This window comes from Equus asinus, chromosome 16 (genome assembly GCF_041296235.1).
Source record: "Equus asinus isolate D_3611 breed Donkey chromosome 16, EquAss-T2T_v2, whole genome shotgun sequence".
NCBI classification, from domain to species: Eukaryota; Metazoa; Chordata; class Mammalia; order Perissodactyla; family Equidae; genus Equus; species Equus asinus.
This window is the reverse complement of record NC_091805.1, coordinates 1,430,465-1,449,954: the sequence shown is the minus strand read 5'-3', so window position 1 is coordinate 1,449,954 and position 19,490 is coordinate 1,430,465. Positions and strand designations below refer to the sequence as shown.

At 43.6% G+C, this 19,490-nt stretch overlaps 1 protein-coding gene across 3 annotated transcripts in view; it reads right to left on the bottom strand.

The window, feature by feature from the left end:
- Window positions 1-17,795, bottom strand: part of PATJ (PATJ crumbs cell polarity complex component) — a 309,336-nt gene extending 291,541 nt beyond the window's left edge. For 2 of the 3 annotated variants that reach the window (XM_044749519.2, XM_044749521.2), the window contains exons 1-5: window positions 17,692-17,795; window positions 8,309-8,365; window positions 8,042-8,208; window positions 5,985-6,179; window positions 1,206-1,345 (exon numbers count right to left, since the gene is read on the bottom strand). In XM_044749519.2, the coding sequence (XP_044605454.2) occupies window positions 1,206-1,345; window positions 5,985-6,179; window positions 8,042-8,208; window positions 8,309-8,330 (524 nt within the window). In that variant the 5' untranslated portion in view covers window positions 8,331-8,365; window positions 17,692-17,795. Of the gene's footprint in view, window positions 1-1,205; window positions 1,346-5,984; window positions 6,180-8,041; window positions 8,209-8,308; window positions 8,366-16,762; window positions 17,224-17,691 lie in introns of those variants that run through there. The other variant, XM_014854688.3, reaches the window with a different exon arrangement.
- Between the last annotated feature and the right edge of the window lie 1,695 nt (window positions 17,796-19,490).

Here is a 19,490-nt window from a genome sequence, read left to right as displayed (position 1 = left end):
GCCAGTCTTCCTCAGCAAAAAGAGGATTAGCAGCAGATCTTAGCTCAGGGCTAATCTTCCTCAAAAAAAAAAGGAAAAAAATTAAAAAGTTGGGCCGAAGTTAAACAGGCTTTTTGTCAAGGGACTGCGCAGCCATGAGCAAGCTAACACTGAGTGACCTGAGGTCTGGGTTCACCCTGGATTGTCCAGGTTTGCCAGATCCCTCCTGGTTTATACCTGTGGTCTCAGTGTCATTAGTAATGGCACAGCCTCTCGCTCCCAAAACTTTTCCAGCTTGGACAGTAAGCCACACGATTACCCTAACTCTGTTCACCCAATCACCAAGCACAGGACAGAGCTCCTCACACGTGTCTGACCGCTGCTCTGGCTCCTAGAACGCACGTGAGGGACGCCACACTGCGTGGCAGAACGCAGATGCACGGTCACGGGAACCCATCGTTTCTGAATCTGTTATTTCCAGTTGGGAAGCCCTGAACTGATCCCCCATGAGTGGAGAATGTGAATTCAAAACTCTATCACCAATTGAGAACGTTTTCATAATCACACTGCTACTGCTGCTATTATTCTAACAGGCAGTAAACGTAACGAACAGTGTGATTGTTAAAAACAATAAACTCAAGACCTGAAATCAAACAGAGACAAAGCACAAGGCTCCACACCCCTTAAAAATTAAACCAAGACACAGTGCAATGGGGGATCCCACAGGCTCGAGGGGGCTTTCAATTGATGAAAAGTAAAATAATCAACAGCGTGATACGACCACCAAAAAAGCTACTGTAATCTTAAGTTTAATGAATGATATAGTCTGAGAGTGCAGATTCCCATCTTACTGACGAGACCACAGCTAAAGCACCGGGTTCCATGTGAGAGCGGTGGAAGAGGAGGAACACGAGCTGTGTAGTCAGACCACCCTGCGCTCACATCCTGGTTCCAGCATTAACAGCTGTGTGACGCCAGGTGTGCTGCTGAACCTCTCTGAACTCTGTCTTCATCTATAAGAGGCAGTTAACAAGACCACGAGCCACACCGCTGCCCCAATTATACGTGAGAGCACCTGCAACGGCCTGACCAATGCGTGGAAGAGGGAGGGGAAGCATTAGCTGCTCTTGTTCTGTTTTTATTACTAGTTTCTATTCTCTTTATAGCATTGTTGTCAGAACAGTCAGACAAAAATTGGCAAAACGCAAAATGAACACGTTCCTCACCTGTCCGCTATGCTCCCTGGCTGGACCTCCTTCACGAAGATGTCAACTTCTCCCAGAGTGTGACTTCTCACGGCCACCACACTGAACCCGAGGCCTCCGGCGGAAGGCCGCTCTATATCGATGTACTCGACCTGGCGGCCCTAAGGGAGGGTGAAAAGGCAGGGAAGGACACCGAACCGACACACCCTTTCTGAGGAACTGAAACTGCTCCTTTGCGAATACAACAACAGCTCCTCCTAGGTCATCTCGATAAAACCGAAGACACGTAGCATTTCAGTAATAAACTATTCCGGGAAACCCTCTCACTCGATTATTTTCAGCAGAACGTGGGAGGAACGTGCAGTGCTCTGCAGCCTCAGGGAGCCGGAGAGGGATTTCCACACTTCATTCACCTCACGAGATAAATCCCAGATGGACGCAAATTCCTGAGGAAAATGTGCTTTCCCACAGTAAATTCAAATTACTTTTTACACTGAATATCTCTAAATTCTCTTGATGCAAAGTGCATTTTGCAAATGAGATACATTAAAAAGTTGCTTTCTGTTTAGTGGTTAGCCTAAGTCAGAACAGCTGCATTTCCTAGGGTTCTTTTTTTAATTCTATTTTGATGCATTAATACTCCATTGTATTAGGATAATTTGAAAGATTACAGAAAGGCCACCATCCGTTCAAATGGGTTCTACCTGTGACAGACAAGTATTTTATTGCTTTAGTTAACAGCTGCATTCACAACATGAGAAATTCATAGATGTAATCAAGCAACAAAAGCATCACATAAAAATAATTATCAGTTGGAGAAATTACAACACATACCACAGAAATACAAAGGATTATGAGAGAATACTATGAAAAACTATATGCCAACAAATTGGACAATCTAGAAGAAATGGGTAAATTCTTAAGACTCTTACAACCTCCCAAAACTGAAACAAGAAGAAATAGAGAATCTGAATAGACCAATCAAAAGAAAACAGATTGAAACAGTAATCAGAAACCTCCCAAAAAATAAAAGTCCAAAACCAGATGGCTTCTCTGGAGAATTCTACCAAACATTCAAAGAAGATTTAATACCTATCCTTCTCAAACTATTCCAAAAACTTGAAGAAGACAGAACACTTCCCAACATATTCTACAAGGCCAACATCACCCTGATACCAAAGACAGACAAGTACAACACAAAGAAGGAAAATTACAGGCCAATATGGCTGATGAACATAGATGCAAAAATCCTCAACAAAATATTGGCAAACTGAATACAGCAATACATCAAAAAGATCATACGCAGGGCCAGCGCTGGGGCCAAGTGGTTAAGTTCATGCACTCCACTTCGGCGGCCCAAGGTTTCACTGGTTCGGATCCTGGACCCAGACATGGCCACGCTCATCAGGCCATGCTGAGGCAGCATCCCACATAGCACAACCAGAGGCACTCACAACTACAATATACAACTATGTACTGGGGGGCTCTGGGGAGAAGAAGAAAAAGGAAAGAAAAAAAAGACTCACAACAGTTGTTAGCTCAGGTGCCAATCTTTAGGGGAAAAAGAAAAAAAGGATCATACGCCATGATCAAGTGAGATTCATACCAGGGACGCAGGGATCGTTCAACATCCTCAAATCAATCAATGTGATACACCACATCAACAAAATAAAGAATAAAAACCACAAGATCATCTCAATAGATGTAGAGAAAGCATTTGACAAGTTCTAACATCCATTTATGATAAAAACTCTCAATAAAATGGGTATAGGAGGAAAGTACCTCAACATAATAAAGGTCATATATGACAAACCCACAGCCAACATCATACGCAACAGGGAAAAACTGAAAGCCTTTGAGAACAGGAACAAGACAAGGGTGCCCACTCTCACCACTCTTATTCAACATAGTACCAGAGGTTTCGGCCAGAGCAATTAGGCAAGAAAACGAAATAAAAGGAATCCAAATAAACAAGGAAGAAGTGAAACTCCGGCTGTTTGAAGACATGATTTTATATACAGAAAACTCTAAAGAATCCATCAGAAAACTATTAGAAAAAATCAACAACTATAGCAAGGTTGCAGGGTACAAAATAAACTGACGAAAATCAGTTGCATTTCTATAATAACAAACTAACAGAAAGAGAACTCAAGAATACAAATCCCATTTACGATTGCAACAAAAAGAATAAAATATCTAGGAATAAATTTAACCAAGGAGGTGAAAGACCTATACAATGAAAACTCTAAGACATTATTGAAAGAAATCATTGATGACATGAAGAAATGGAAAGATATTCCATGCACATGGATTGGAAGAATAAACATAGTTAAAATGTTCATACTACCTAAAGCAATCTACACACTCAATGCAAGCCCAATCAGAATCCCAATGACAGTCTTCACAGAAATAGAACAAAGAATCCTAAAATTCATATGGGGCAACAAAAGACCCTGAATAGCCAAATAATCCTGAGAAAAAAGAACAAAGCTAGAGGCATCACAATCCCTGACTTCAAAATATACTTCAGAGCTACAGTAATCAAAACAGAATGGTACTGGTACAAAAACAGACACACAGATCGATGCAACAGAATTGAAAGCCCAGAAATAAAACCACACATCTATGGATAGCTAATCTTCGACAAAGGAGCCAAGGACGTACAAGGGAGAAAGGAGAATCTCTTCAATAAATGGTGTTGGGAAAACTGGACAGCCACATGCAAAAGAATGAAAGCAGGCCATTATCTTTGGCCATACACAAAAATTAACTCCAAATGGATTCAAAGACTTGAAGGTAAGACCGGAAACCATAAAACTACTAGAAGAAAATATAGGCAGTACACTCTTTGACATTGGCCTTAGAAGGATCTTTTTGAATACCATGTCTACTTGGGCAAGGGAAACAAAAGAAAAAATAAACAAATGGGACTTCATCAGACTAAAGAGCTTCTGCAAGGCAAAGGAAACCAGGAACAAAACGAAAAAACCACCAACTGGGAGAAAATATTTGCAAATCATATATCCAACAAGGGGTAAACTCCAAAATATATAAAGAATTCATACAATTCAACAATGAAACAACAAAAAACCCAATCAAAAAACAGGCAGAGGATATGAACAGAGATTTTTCAAAGAAGATATAGAAATGGCTAACAGGCACATGAATATACGGTCAACATCACAAATCAGGGAAATGCAAATCAAAACTACAATGAGATATCACCTTATACCTGTTAGAATGGCTATAATCACCAAGACAAAAAGTAACAAATGTTGGAGAGGATGTGGAAAAAGGGAACCCTCAGACACTGCTGGTGGGAGTACAAACTGGTACAGCCACTATGGAAAACAGTATGGAGATTTCTCAAAAAATTGAAAATAGAAATATCATATGATCTAGCTATCACACTACAGAGTATTTATCCAAAGAACTTAAAATCAACAATTCAAAGAGACTTATGCACCCCTATGTTCACTGCAGCATTGTTCATAATAGCCAAGACCTGGAAGCAATCCAAGTGCCCATCAACTGATGATTGGATAAAGAAGATGTGGTATATATACACAATGGAATACTACTCAGCCATAAAAAAAAGACAAAATCGTTTCATTTGCAAAACCATGGATGGACCTTGAGAGTATTATGTTAAGGGAAATAAGCCAGACAGAGAAAGACAAACACTGTATGATTTCACTCATATATAGAAAATAAACAAAAACATGGATAAGGAGAACTGATTAGTGCTTACCAGAGGTGAAGGGGGTTGGGGGTGGGCATAAGGGTAAAGGGGCATATTTATATGGTGACTGACAATTATGTAAAACTGAAATTTCACAATGTTATAAATATTATGACCTCAATAAAGTTAAAAAATAAAAATAATAATAATTAGTCAAATTAAGGGGACAGAGCCATAAAGTCAAAAACCAATTAGGTATAGAACATTATTTAACTACCACACCTGAAGGTCTTTTTAACTTTTAAATTCAAGATTCATTTTTTTAAGACACTTAGAAAGAGAGGTGAATAAACACAGAACCAACACATCCAAAGCTCAGTGTCTGTCCTTGAACTTGTAACAGGCATCAGGGATAAAACTGGATGACGACTCTTCTGAATGTTTCCCCAGATTTTCCAAATTACATTAGTTCTAACTCCCATTAATTCTGTTCTGATATAAAATTAAAAACAGTTTCAGAGGAGTTTCATCACTCCTGGCAGACACATTAATTTTCCTCCTATGGTCAAAACTGTAAGAGTCTCTTTCCTACAAGAGCAGAGACATGTCAAATTGGAGTCATGGTCTATCTGCCATGCACACAGATATTTCCTCATGTAATTTTTTCTTTTTTAAAGATTGGCACCTGAGCTAACAACTGTTGCCAATCTTTTTTTTCCTGCTTTTTCTCCCCAAATCTCCCCAGTATATAGTTGTATATTTTAGTTGTGGGTCCTTCTAGTTGTGGCATATAGGACGCCACCTCTACATGGCCTGATGAACGGTGCCATGTCCGAGCCCAGGATCTGAAATGGCGAAACCCTGGGCCGCCGAAGCAGAGCACGCTAACTTAACCACTCGGCCACGGGACCAGCCCCTTCCTTATGTAATTTTAACCCAATAAATTTCCAAAACACAGGTCAGAAAATAGTACCAATTCCTCCTAATAATATAAAAACACAAGCAAACAAAACACAGAGTAACACATTTTAAGGCAAAAAGGGTGAGTGTAGGTTCTTCTTCTAACCTGTAACAGGCAATATAAAGCTAAATATTCTCACAACAAGATAGAACCTTACCTGAGCCATCTGTTGAATAACTGAGTGAAAGTCTTCATTTCCCGACTTAGGAGTCCAAGGAAATAACCCAGATACAGTCAAGTTACTAGAGGGCCTGTGGGCATTCCTGTTTGTAATGGCACCATCTGTGAGCACTAACAAACCTTTCCTAGAAAAATCAAAGTTTGTGGAACAATCTGAGGGTGTATGGCTGAGCTGTTGGAGAGAAAAACAAAAGAGAATCATCAACAGAACCCATAGAAAAGAAATTATTTCTACTTAGCAAAATACGTTTTGCCCATCACACATAATTTGCATGTTAAACATATACATGTGAAAGAAATGAGATGTACATGAATCTGGGTGTTTACAAGGCTATCATTTTTTAGTTAGTGTTACACAAAATGCTTAATGGCTAAATGTGTTCTTGTTTCCTGCCTGCTACTATCACCTCAAGTTAATGGCATGACAGCTCATCACTCTCCCCGTCTGTCCAGTCATTTAACACGCGTGTAAGATGCTGAGCCCTTTTACACTGATCTGTAAACTTCAACGTAGGCACCACAGAGGATGTGCAGGTAGTGTTAAGAAAAATAACAATAACGGCACTGTGTACTGATGCGTGCTACGAGCAAGGTACTAAACCCAAACTCTTACATACTATCCATTTAATCCTTCCGATGGCCCTATTCTAGTGTTTCAACTGCGAACATGAAAACTGAGGCTCACAGGGGTTAAGCAACTTGCCCAAGATGAGCAGCAAATGGTTCGCAGAGCTACTTAAATATTAGTAACAAAGGGAGACTCCTGTAATTACGGGGAACGGGAAAACAGAGGTTAATTTTTAAAATATCATTGGCTGATACAAGTGCCAACACAGTGGAATAAAGGTAACATCAAGAACGAATGTCAATAGGACCTCAGAGAAAAAATCACCACCACAGAAACTCTACACAAACAGCCACAGGAAAAAATCACAGGGGTTTATAGTGAGTGGACAAAATACAATTATGCACATAACTGCAAACTACATAAACACAAAAGACTGTCATTATAATGGAGTGGTGGGTTAAGTCCACTCTTAGTCCAGTAAGAGTGACAGATTTGGGGTGATGTTCTCCAATTTCCATTGCCTCCAGTAGCATTCACTGTTGCAATGTGGCACTCATTCCATGACCAGGCACCACAGAAAACTAACCTTCGACATGGGGAGTGATAAAATTATGGCATAAATTCTGATCTAGGAACAGACATATGTGCAGAGTTTAATCCTTAATTAGTTATAAAAAAAATCACTCACTAAATATTTATGGCAGGCATTTTATCAGTAAAACATTTTTTCCCAAATTTTCTTAATTTTCACTTAACAACTCTGCTACGTTATCTCCAATTACATTTAAAATTCTCCCCAAATTTATCTACAGGATAGCTAATATTCAAGCTCAGCTTCTAGATCAGATGATTTAAAATCAATCTGCCATCCCTGACCCCAGAACACAGCAACCAACCGGACAGTTAAGACGACTAATCTACCTCACTCTAAGCAGTGGTGCCACATGTCCCGTAGTTCAACAGCCACCATTTAGTCCTGCAGGAGTCCAGGCACATGTTCTATGTGGTGGAGGACACAGCGATAACACCAGGTACACCGTTTCCAATGGCTTTCTAATCATAACACTCACGACATTTGATAGTTATTTGATAACTATTGAGAGGAATAAACAATGTGCTACAAGGGCATGTCCAGTGCTTGCTAGAAAAAAAGACTTCACGAAGGAGATATATTTAAGCTAAACACTATTTTATAATTTTGAAGAAAACGTTGAGAATTCTCAAAGCATCTGACCTTTACACATTTAAATAACTTAAGTACAAAAACCATATCCCAAAGCCAAACACAAAATTTATTATCAACATTTTTAAACTGTCCATGTCAAGGCCACCCACAGGTCACAAGGGCCAAGACAGCCTCGTTGACGAATTCAGAGTATTTAGAGACAGTTTGTCTGTCTCTGTCTCCTCCCATCTTTCTTTGCTGGCTTGAACAAATCAACGGTAGACCCTGATGGGTAACTGACCTGCCCCTTCAGCTGCTTGATGGACTGCTGAAGCGTGAGGATCTGGTTGAAGAGAGGACTCTTCAGCGTCTCATAAAACACAGACAGCTTCTCGTTCTGCGACGCGTCGCCTTTCTCCTGCAACTTCATTTTCAGGCGATCGAGAACCTGCAGGACCTGCAGTTTGTCTTGTTTGGAGAAGGACAATCAGAGCACAAGTTAAACCCCATCTCATACTGTTTTTGAGTTGTTAACTCATGTAGTGATAGAAGCATATATGCAGACTACCTGTAGCAGGATTTTCAGGCATTTTGAATTACTGTCTTCAAGCACTTTTAAAGAAACCTAGAGGAAAAATTTAAAATACAACAGGTGACTTTCCATTAGTGTATACACGACTATAGAATGATTAAAGAAAAATTAAATGTACCAAAATTAAAGAAAACCTCAAGAACATTCTTCATCAGAAGACTTCACTCAGGAAATTCAAATTAAAACCACGAGGTGCCACGCACACCCATGAGGACGGCTAAAACTATACAGCAAAGCAGCAGACGATACTCAGTGTTGACACGGATGTGCAGCAACTAGAGCTCTCGCACGTTGCTAGCAGGAACGTAAAACGGCACAAACACTCTGGAAAGCTGTTTGGCAGTTTCTTCTTAAGTTAAAAATACAACTTACTACTTGACCCAGCACTTCCAGTCCTAACACTTACCCGAGAGAAATGAAAACATACGCCCACGAAAGACCTATCTGTAAATCTTCACAGCATCTTTATTTATAAAAGCCCAAAAAGAGAAAAACCAAAATGTCTAATAACAGATGAACAGATAAACAAATTACGGTATGAAACATAACAGAATACTCAGAAATTAAAAGGGCAAAATTTACTGATAGACACTCATGGATTAATCTCAAAAATAATATACTGAGGAAAGAAACCAGACAAAAAGGATACAAACGGTAGGACCCCACACATATGAGGTTCGGTCTCGTCACAGGTTAGTCCACCAGAGCAGGGTGGGCAGGAGCTGACCGGGACGGGATGTGAGGGAGCCTTCTGGGGGGATGGAAATGTCCTATGTTTTGAATGGGGTACTGTTCACACAGCTGTATATGTTTGACAAAATTCACTGGGCTATATATTTTAAATTGGTACATTTTATTGTGTGTAAACTATACTTTAATAAAGTTGATTTAGAAAGGATCCTGGGCTGGGAAAGAACACCCAAATTAAGGGATCAAGAAGATTTTAGAGACATTAGGAAAAAAAAAATCCGCAAGCTGCCAAAAAGGATCCCAGACTCTTCCTAGTCATCTGAGAGAATCTCCAAAGTTAACCACCCAAAACGGTATTTCCCAGGGATAATGCTTCTAATTCCAGGGATTTGCTTCAACTAGCCCAAAACGTAATGTAATCGAAACTCAAAAAGCTTGCAGACCCTTTGCTATGACCTAAATGTCACTTTCACGGTGGTCGTTTTTGTTAGCAGTATACTGCTGTGCTGAACCACAGAAATATCAGTATCATACAGCCCAAATTTTCTTACGTGGACCCTGGATACAGCTGCTGAACGAGATCGTTATCTTCTAAGTCAAGGTCATTAAGTAAGAAAGTGTATTAAAAACCAGTGAGGGATGCCACTGGCGTTGAGGTCCACGTATTCTACCCAGTGGTCACCAGACCCAACAAGAACTAGCAACAGAACTGCTGGATGGAGCATCGCAGAAGCACTCCACATGGCGCTGGTGCAGGCCTCACGACGCGCACTGACAGTAACTGAGGGACCGACGGGCACGCACAGCGAGCTGTCCTCTTGGACAGCAGCATTCGGCCAAAAGGACTGACAAGCGAAGTTCTGTGGTCATTGATACATCCACCTCTCTAAATCAAAGAAAGCAGCTGAAACTATGAGATGCTATTTTTTAGTGTGAGATTGGCATTTTTTAAAAATTAGTAATGGCCTGTACTCTAGATGTCATGGAAAAACAGGTGGGAATATAAATTGGCACAATCTGTTAGAACAGCAACTTAGCAACATCTATCAATCTACCTTCTCTTTTACCCAGAATATCTGCTTCTGTGTGTCCTAAAGAAGCACCTGTGAAGGGCACACAGATGTGTGTACGAGGATACTTAATGCTTGTTTTTAATAACAAAACTCCTGGAGAAGTTACAGTATCAGGAGAGATCAGTCATGAATGTACTGAAGCAGGGCTCAACGGACTGAAGCGGGCGTGGGAGGGAGAAGGCCGCCAGCAAGCCTGTGGCTCAGGGAGCAGCGAGGACTCCAGCTTGATACGACCCCCTTGCAAAGGACGCCAAAGGTTTTTAACAGATAACAGAGTCCCTCATTTTAAAATGTCAGGAAAGATCTCATCTGTCTTAACTGCTTTTTGTAAGTAATCTGAGAAAGTACGGAGTCAGGGGCATGGCTGGATGGAAGATGGGAGGTAATCACACTGACATTCTCTATTTGTGTAACTAGTAGACGATAAAACTAGGGATCCCCCAAACAGAAAAGGCTTCTTTTGAGGAAAAAGTTTCTGTACATATTGTTCAGAACTTGTCTGGCAACCCAAAACATTTAAAAAGATGTGTCCCAAGGTTTAATTTTACTCCTGCAAACAAATTAAAAATTGCAGTAAAAGTCTGCCAGAAACACATTTATAAATGACAATGTCAGTCTATATGTAACGATGTATTTTAAGCGTGTTGATAATGTCCTGATATGGAAGAAAGTGATGTTCTTTGGAAGCTGTGCCCAGCGGCTGGGGACTCCTCCAGCAAGGACTGTCTGCGCCTGGCCTGTACCCACGCCTGCCTGGAAGCCCTGGGTCATGAGCAAGGGCTGGGCCGGCTAAGACGGTCACTCACACGAGTCGCTGTGACAATTGCCCCGGGGACGTGACCTAATGTACAATACTGATTAGGGAAAACAGCAAGTTTCAGGACGTGTGCATTATTTTCTCCTTTTGTTAAGAAAAAAATATACACATTTGTGTGTGTGTAGGTTTCTAGATTTAGGAAGATGATAGTAATTCAGTAATAGTGATTACTTCTAGAAAGGAGAAGTGAGGACGGGGCGATAACAAATTAGACTTTTACCATACAGATTTCAGTTTGAACTTTATTCAAAAAGCGTATATTAATCTTATAACTCAAAGAATAGACGGGACAGAAAGAGAATGGCTCAGATGGCCTCAGGAGAGAGCAAGAATGAGGACAACACACAGGGTGACTGTCCATACGGCAGTGCAGCACTGGCGGAGTGTGTTCCCCAGGCCAGAACTGTGAAGGGAGGTGACCAACCCCGCCTCTGCCGGGGCAGCACAGCAGAATCTCTCCCAGGAGGCGAGAAGGCTGTGAAGAAGAGTGACCGTGCGTCCTCACTGGCCTAGAGAGTCCGACTGCCCAGCATCACAGCTGACAGAGCTCCATTTCACTCGCAGAAGGGTCTGCATCGGGACAGACAGGGCTGCCCTAGGTCAGCGGTTCTCCTGTTTTAGCATGCACCAGGATCACCACGAAGGGCTTGTGCCAGCATGAATGGCTGGGCCAGCCCGGACTTTCTGATTCTGTAGGTCTCAAGTGAGCCCAGAGAACCTGCATTCTCACCAAGTTCCCCCCGGGTTTAATAAAGGCTAGACTATGTCCAAAAGCAGGCCTGGAAATTTACTACGGTTCCACGGTGTGTGGTGACATCCAGGGAAGGGCCTGACGCCCTGAGAGTACAGGAGGACAGAGGAAGAAATGCACAAGTCCACAGCGGAACACCCAGCCGGCACCCCGCGGGTGGTAGTGAACCTGTCTCACTCGCTTTACGGTGGGAGGAGTCTTCAGGCAAACGACTCTGACCTACCGGCTAGGCTAAGAAACTACCAGGGCTTAGAGCAGGGCATTTCAAGTTTGCGTAAACATGGTAAAGCTGGGTCACTGGGCCACCTGCAATCAGTCCCAGCCTAACATCACACAGCCAGTGTGCCGCTGTCCTTGTCGCCACACAGCCCCGAGGACCGGAGCCCGTTGTGCTCAGCAGCTTCCACCCCAGCACGGATCAGGAGGGCCTGTGACATGAATTTTTCACATCTGGTTCACCGTAGGATTTGACTGAAGGAAATTATTATAATATTGTGGTTAAAATATCCATGCCCTTAGCCATCACCAATTAATGGAATATTTGAAAAAAAGGTGCTGCAGAGACATAAATTTAAATTTCTCGCTGGAAGAAACTTATTCAAAAGATTTATCGACCTCAGTTCAAGAATATAGGTGAATTAAGGACCCTAAGAAATGAACTTTTCAGACTCCCAGGAGCACACAAGAATGTAACTCCCCAAGACATCTGATACTCCTATCTTGAACTTAAGATATCTTACACGTATGCAGCTGACACTTATGCAAGATAAGGAGACTTACACTTATCTTGAAAATTTGGGAGAAAAAGGTCAGTGGCAATCTGTCTCGGACTGCAGGTGTGAACTGGGCAGATCACAATCAGACCCACGGAACTCCTCCATGGGATTCCCCAGGGCTCGAGGGAACCAGGGAATCTGAACCATGTGAGAGCTATTAACTATTAACGAAGTCACACTGAAGTCCAGGAACAACTTTCGGTTTCCATTACTTCCTGTGGAGTGCAAAGCTCAGGTTGTGTCTAATTACCATGCCTTTGACCTCAAAGTTCGGCATTTATGAAGGACTGATTAAATGGAAAACAAACAGGAACAACAGCTCTTCACTCAGACTGCAAATAAACACACCTGCTGCCGTGCTAATGCAGATTCAAGACAGGTGACCTAGCCTCGTGTCCCCCACCAAATGACAAGCCTTTTCCAAACCCCTCAGATGTAAAAAATACTCTATTTTTGGCTACTGCCAAAATACAAGATCCATGGAATCTGGGAAACAGATACATAAATTCCAGAACAATCCTGATATTTTGGGACCATATACCTAAGGCATAGACCATGTTTAAGTCCAATAAATGCCGGACATACCAGACATGTTAAAATGGAAGCTGAAAGATACCGTGGTAAACTCAGAATCAGAACTGAAAATTGAGTCAGTTCAGAATAATTCAGCTGGCTAAATACTAATTTTCTCATTGAACTATTCAAAGTCAGTCAATGCCCATGAATATTCTGCCTGTAACTTGGCCACTGTGTCTGAACAAAGTTAAATTGTTTAATGGCATGCTTTTGTACTCCTGTTGGAGGCAGTTTTCTCCAATGATGGACAAAAAACCAAATCTGGACAATTTTCACACTTATAAGATCTCTGATGGCACAGCCAGTCCCTCACTGAAAAGACCCAGGCATTCACACTCTTCACTACGGGCAGTTCCCACCTCAAATTCTCTGTTCAGTTCTCCCCACGCTGCAGACTGTGCACCTGAACGTCTCTCCAGAAATACAGTCGAGCTGTTTTTGGCAGGCTTGGGATATTCAAAACAATCCTAGCAAACTGTGAAATAGGCCAAACCAGGCTTTGAACACTCTCCCCACCAATGCTCACCCCCTTCCTCCTCCTGGTCTTTTCCCAAAAGCCATGTTCTCTGTCACCAAGTCAAGTAACTGGTTTTTGGTGCCTACCATGTATAACGCAAAGTCTTTCTGTATAAACATCCCACTTATCTTCTTAACAATGTATTATCGTCTCCATTTTGCAAATGCAGAAAACTTCCCACAATTTCAAAACACAAGGGGGAAAGGGCTTTGAAAGAGGTAATAACAGGGAAGACAATATAGATGTCATTCAAGGGAGTTAATGTCACTTTGGGGTGAGAGACGGTCAAGTGTTAACGACTTGACTTTAAAAATGAGAGTCTGATATTTCTGATTTTCAGTGGAGAGGGAATGTTTGTCAACCTGACCCTCAACATCCACTTAGTGCATCCCCCCCTCTTACCACACTCTGTCCTGGAGCTTCATTAGAAGAAGCTTCAGAAAATAACCCCAAGGAGAACGGCGTTTCTCAAGGCAGCCCTACCCTGGCCCTATTACCAAAGCCACGCCCATCAATTAGGAGCTGAACTAAGGAAACTGGTCTGCCCCAGGGCTGCGACCTGGGCCCCCAGAGCTTTCCACCAGCCAGGCGAGGTGTGCAGAGCGCCAAAGCAAAGGGCAGGGCTTTGGTTTAGTTTCCTTTAAGAGAAAGACCCACACTGGAGGATGCTTATCTCACAGAGATTTACCAACCTCTTCTAACCACAAGACAGCTTCACAACGCATGCAATCAATGCAGACAGAATTCCAATCCTAATCTCTTAAAACACACACTATCTTCGTTCACAATATTATTCTTTGTCAGGTCTTTATATAAACGGTAATCATACTGTATATTTACCCTCCAGCAATACGTTTTAGCTCAACTTTACATGTTTAAGATTTCGGCAGGAGGACACACACAGCTCATCTTCCGTCACTGCAACCTCAACAGGATTCCACTGTTGGAATCCTCGACTGACTCACCAGTCTCCTGCTGACAGCATGTGGTTGTTTCCTATTAGTCACTAACACAAAAACAGGATTGGAACTAAACATCTACTTCAATAATCGGCTTTTTCCAGGGGATTCAATAACCAATTCTTGAAACATGGGACAATCAACAGCCTATGAGCTTTCAATCAGAGACCTGGCTGAGTTCTAGTCCCAGGACCAGCTCTGCGTTCTTGTGGCCCCTTCTTTAAATCTCCCTACACCTCAGCTTCCTCATTTGTAAAATAGAGTTAATAAAAATTACTAAATCTTTACAGCTGAAAGGACTACATAAGATAAAGCATTCGGCCTGACACAAGGTGCACATTCAATAAATGGTAGCAACTATTATTATTATCTCTTTTCAATCAAAATTATTGAAGATATTTTCGGGGTTTCAAAAAAGCGAACAATTAAATTATTTTAGCTGCGATTTGCTGTGTAATCAATAATAGCGATTTCTCAGAAGACTGCAAAAAAAAAACTTTCAGCAATGCAATGAATACAAAGGAGAGGGATGTGGGGAAGCCTGTAACTTGGGAGTTAAAAGAATCAGGTCATAAATGGGAATGTAAGTGCTCCAGTAAACTGAACCCTCTTAAGGATAAACATACCCATACTGAATCCTAACCCACTTGTGTTCAACAGAAATATAATGTGAGCCACATATGTAAGCTTTTAATTTTTTTAGTAGCCACATGAAAAAGGTTAAAAAAAAAAGTAAAATTACTTTTAATATATTTTACTTAACCCAATATATACAAATTATCATTTCAATATGTAAAAAAATACAAAAAATTAATGAGGGTTTTTTTTAATTTTTTTTTTTTTAAAGATTGGCACCTGAGCTAACAACTATGGCCAATCTGTGTTTTTTTTTCTGCTTTTTGTCCCCAAATCCCCCCTGGTACATAGTTGTACATCTTAGTTGCAGGTCCTTCTAGTTGTGGCATGTGGGACGCCACCTCAACGTGGCCTGACAAGCGGTGCCATGTCCGCGCCCAGGATCCGAACCCTGGGCCGCCGCAGTGGAGCACACGAACTTAACCATTCAGCCACGGGGCCGGCCCCTAACGAGGTTTTTTAGACTTTGTTTTTACAGTAAATCCTCAAAATCTGACGTGTATCCTACACTCACAGCACATCTCAATTCCATCTAGCCCTATTTCAAGTGCCCAGAAGTGACAGGTGCCAGTGGCTGGCCACGCTGACAGTGCAGTTTTAACCTATGACTTTTCAGAAAGATCCCTGCACATTGTTTTAACAAAGACTTTGTTCATTAGCTAATTCGGTCTCTAAGCCTTTCATCCAAGTAACTATCAGAGTGAGAACACTCACAAACTTGAGTTCTACCCAATAAAAATAGCACAACTCCATAATTTTACCATTGTTAAACATCACAGAGGAGCAAAAAGTGGGAGAATGATGGGTTACAGTTTACAAGAGACATTCTTAAACATCATTTCGTAACTTCCCCAAAGCTCAGGGAGGTGGATCGTTTACAAATGGGAAAACAGCGGGCCAGAGTCAAGTGACTCGCCAAGATGGACTTATACGGTGAGTGGGCCCAGTTCCACATCTCCAAACTCCAGACTGCACACTTGTGCAGACACAAAATTAAGTGGGCTTGACATCTCAGCAGGGCCCCAAACGATGACTAGAGGAGGGGTATGGACAGGCTCTAAATTTCTCCCCAATTGCACCACAACTTACAATGAGGGCTTCAATAAGGGTTTCCAAATCTACACATCTGAACACAAAAAAAACATAGTAACGGTCAAGCACTCTCAAATACTAAGGTGGAATAGTCCTGTTTCTCAAAAAATTTGCTCTTCTCCCAAGGTGAGCGAAGTCTTAAGTAGCAAACAAACGAAACTCCATTTTGGCTTCCCCAACCTGATGTTTTTTTGGGTAAACTTTAACAAAGCAAGTAAACCCACACTGCTTGATTGTTTAGCTTAAGGATAATTATTAATGCGTTTAAGTAAAAATGCAATTACAAGGATTACTAACGCTGAGCCACTGTCTCAGAATCACAGAGTTCTAAAGGTGAGTCCACTATGGGGCAGTATACCGATTTTCCTTGTTAAGAACACTGACTGAAAGACATCATACCCCAATTTTATTTGTGGTTATTTTCAACAGTAGGTGGGTCTGTGCATGCTTTTAGTTCCTTTCCTGAAAATTCTCTCCAGTTTTTCTACAACGAATATATGTTAGCTTTATAGTTATAAAATATTAATAAATACAAGAACTTACCAAGGCATCTCTAAACACAGATGAGGGCTTCATACAATTTCTTTCCAACTTGAAACAAAACTATTCTGATGCCACGCTTATTTGACATGGTCACTAACAGGATCTCAATTAGCAAGGGCAAATCTCTTCAGAACTTAGTTTATAAATTTTCTCCATAAAGTTCCTTCCAGCTCTGACATTTATTAACTTTCTAATTATTTTAAATTTTTAACGGCCCTTATAAAGGCCGTTAGGGGCCTAGAAACATCAAGCTCATTTTAGCTAAAAGTCAGGATCTCACCCTACTTTTCTGAGGCTGCGGAACGAACCGATCTGAGCGTCAGCCCCCTCCTCCCCAGCGGTCCCCCAACAAAGGTGGGTGCCAGCGAGCGGCCGCAGGAGCAGCCTGGACAGTCCGGGAGGGGCGTCTCCGTCCGGCTGGACTGAGGTTGCTGCTTCTGCTCTCGGGGCGGCCCCTCCCCGGGAGGCCCCGGCCTGTCGCGCGACCCGGGGCCACCCTCGGGGCACCGGGCGAGGCCGACCCCGCGCGCGGGCAGCGAGCCCGGCCAGGCGCCACGCGGCCTGCAGGTGGGCGCGGCGGGGAACCTGGGGGCGCCGAGCCGGGGAGCCCTGCGCGGGGCCCACCCCGAGGCTCCGGCCGGGCCGGACGACCCGAGACCAACGTGCTGCCGTGCCCGTCGTGACCCCCGTGCCCACCGGGCCCGCCGAGACCCCCGTGCCCGCCGTGACCCCTGCGACCCCCGGGACCGCCGGCCCGAGGCGGCCAGCGCCTCCCGTCCCCGGCTCCGGGCGGCCAGGCCCGACCTGTGCGGACTCGCGGGCGGATGTGGGCCGAGCCTGGCCCCGAGGTCCAGCCGGCGCCCGCGCCCCCGAGCCCCCTGCCCTCCCCTCCCCTCCCCTCCCCGGCGCCCGGCTCGATGCCGCCGTACCTGCTCCCGGGGCGGCGTCCGCCTCGTCACCTGGGCGGAAGTGCCCGGCCGCCGCCTCACCTGAGGCCCTCCCCTCGCTCCCCCCGCCCCGCCCCCTCTCCACCCCCCTCTCCCCCCCTCCCCCTTTTGCCCTCCCCTCCGTCTCCTCTCTCCTCCCCCCTCCCCCGTCCCTTGCCCCTCCCCGTCCCCTTCATCCCCTCCCCCTCCCCGTCCCTCTCGCCTCCCCCCGCCTCCGTGCCCTCCTCCTCCCTCCGCCGGGTGGGGCGGAGCGGGCGCTCGGCTCCTGTGGCCACGCAGGTGGAGGCGGGCTGCGGGGCTGGAAAGGTGTCCAGGTGAGGCGCCAGGTGGAGGGGCGCCGGCTGTACAGGTGTGCCCGCGCCAGGCCTGGAGGGCAAGCGAGGGCGCGTCGTCGATCCCTCCCACGGGTTCGCTCTACCCGCGGCCCCACGCGGAGTTCTCAGAAATGTAACGCCGGGGTTGTTTCTTCTCTTCTCGCTGAGCAGAGGAAAGAGGATCCAGCTGTAGTGGCCTCACCGTGCCCGGCCGCTGGTGCACGACCTCATGCCCTCTGAAGAAAGCGCTCCCCTGGCAGCTCAAGGGCTTGGCCCAGAGTTTGGTACCCACACGGGGTCTCCTGTCTCTAGATCCAGCATTGACTTCACTCCACATTTTAACATTCTTATCCTTGGTATCATAACTTGACTTTGAGAAGGATATGTGTGACAACGACAATGGCATCATTCCACTCTCATTAATGTAACTAACTCGAGAATTTTGATGACAGGCGGCTGGCTTACTTTGTCTAATACGTCCACACGTTAACGATAAAGAGAATCAATCTTCATGTATGTACTCTTTGAATAAATGTGGTGTTTGTTAAGCACTGTGACATCAGTTGTAAGATCATGCACGTGGCACTCATAGTGTTATTGTTGGTTTGCTTGTTTTAAAGGAAATACTTGTTAGGCCCATAAAAAGATGCACAATTTCAGCAAGGTCGTGCTTCTCAGGAACTAACAAACTGTTGATGGAAATACACACGACAAATTACCAACTAGAATAAAGCCAGAACTTTCAGAAAATAAAGAGATTATGTTTGTTGTAAGCATTTGTTAGGACTTAGTTCTTAACACGTGTATGGGCTTTGCTTAAGCTCAAATGGAGAAGGAAATGCTTCCTGAGTCGGGAGGCAGCACACAGGTGGAAGTCAATGATCTCAAAGCATCACCTGCAAACATTGGGTCTCTTCTTACTCTAACATCTGATGATGGTTGTGAGAAGGGAATAGTCCCCTCTTTCTCAAAAAATAGTGTGATTTCGGTTGAGTGTGAAACACAGTTCAAACTCCTTTCCTTAGTATTCAAGGCCTCTACACTGGCCCCTCTTTGCTGACTCATCTCCCACTTCACCTTTCCGGGATCTTACTCTGGCCAGACAGGTCAGCTCCATGTCCTAGGAGTCACCAAACAAAACTGTCCGTTGGTCACCATCCCCTTCCCTGTGCCCGGAACGTCCTGTAAGGCCAGCCCTTCCTCCTGGGCTAGACTCAAATCTTCCTTCTGGCCAGCAGCTTCCACCCCAGACCCCTCTCTCCACCACATTTCATCTGATTTTCTCCACATCATTGTGTTAATTTCCTGTGTGCTTCCCTTTGGCTCTTACCTGGAATTTAAAATTTTTTTAATTTATTCAATACATTTTTTAATGAGTTTATTCTGAAAATGTTTACCTCTGAGAACCCTCAAGACTGCCTTATTCATAGAATAATGAAGCTGAACGCAATTTTTAAGAACACATCT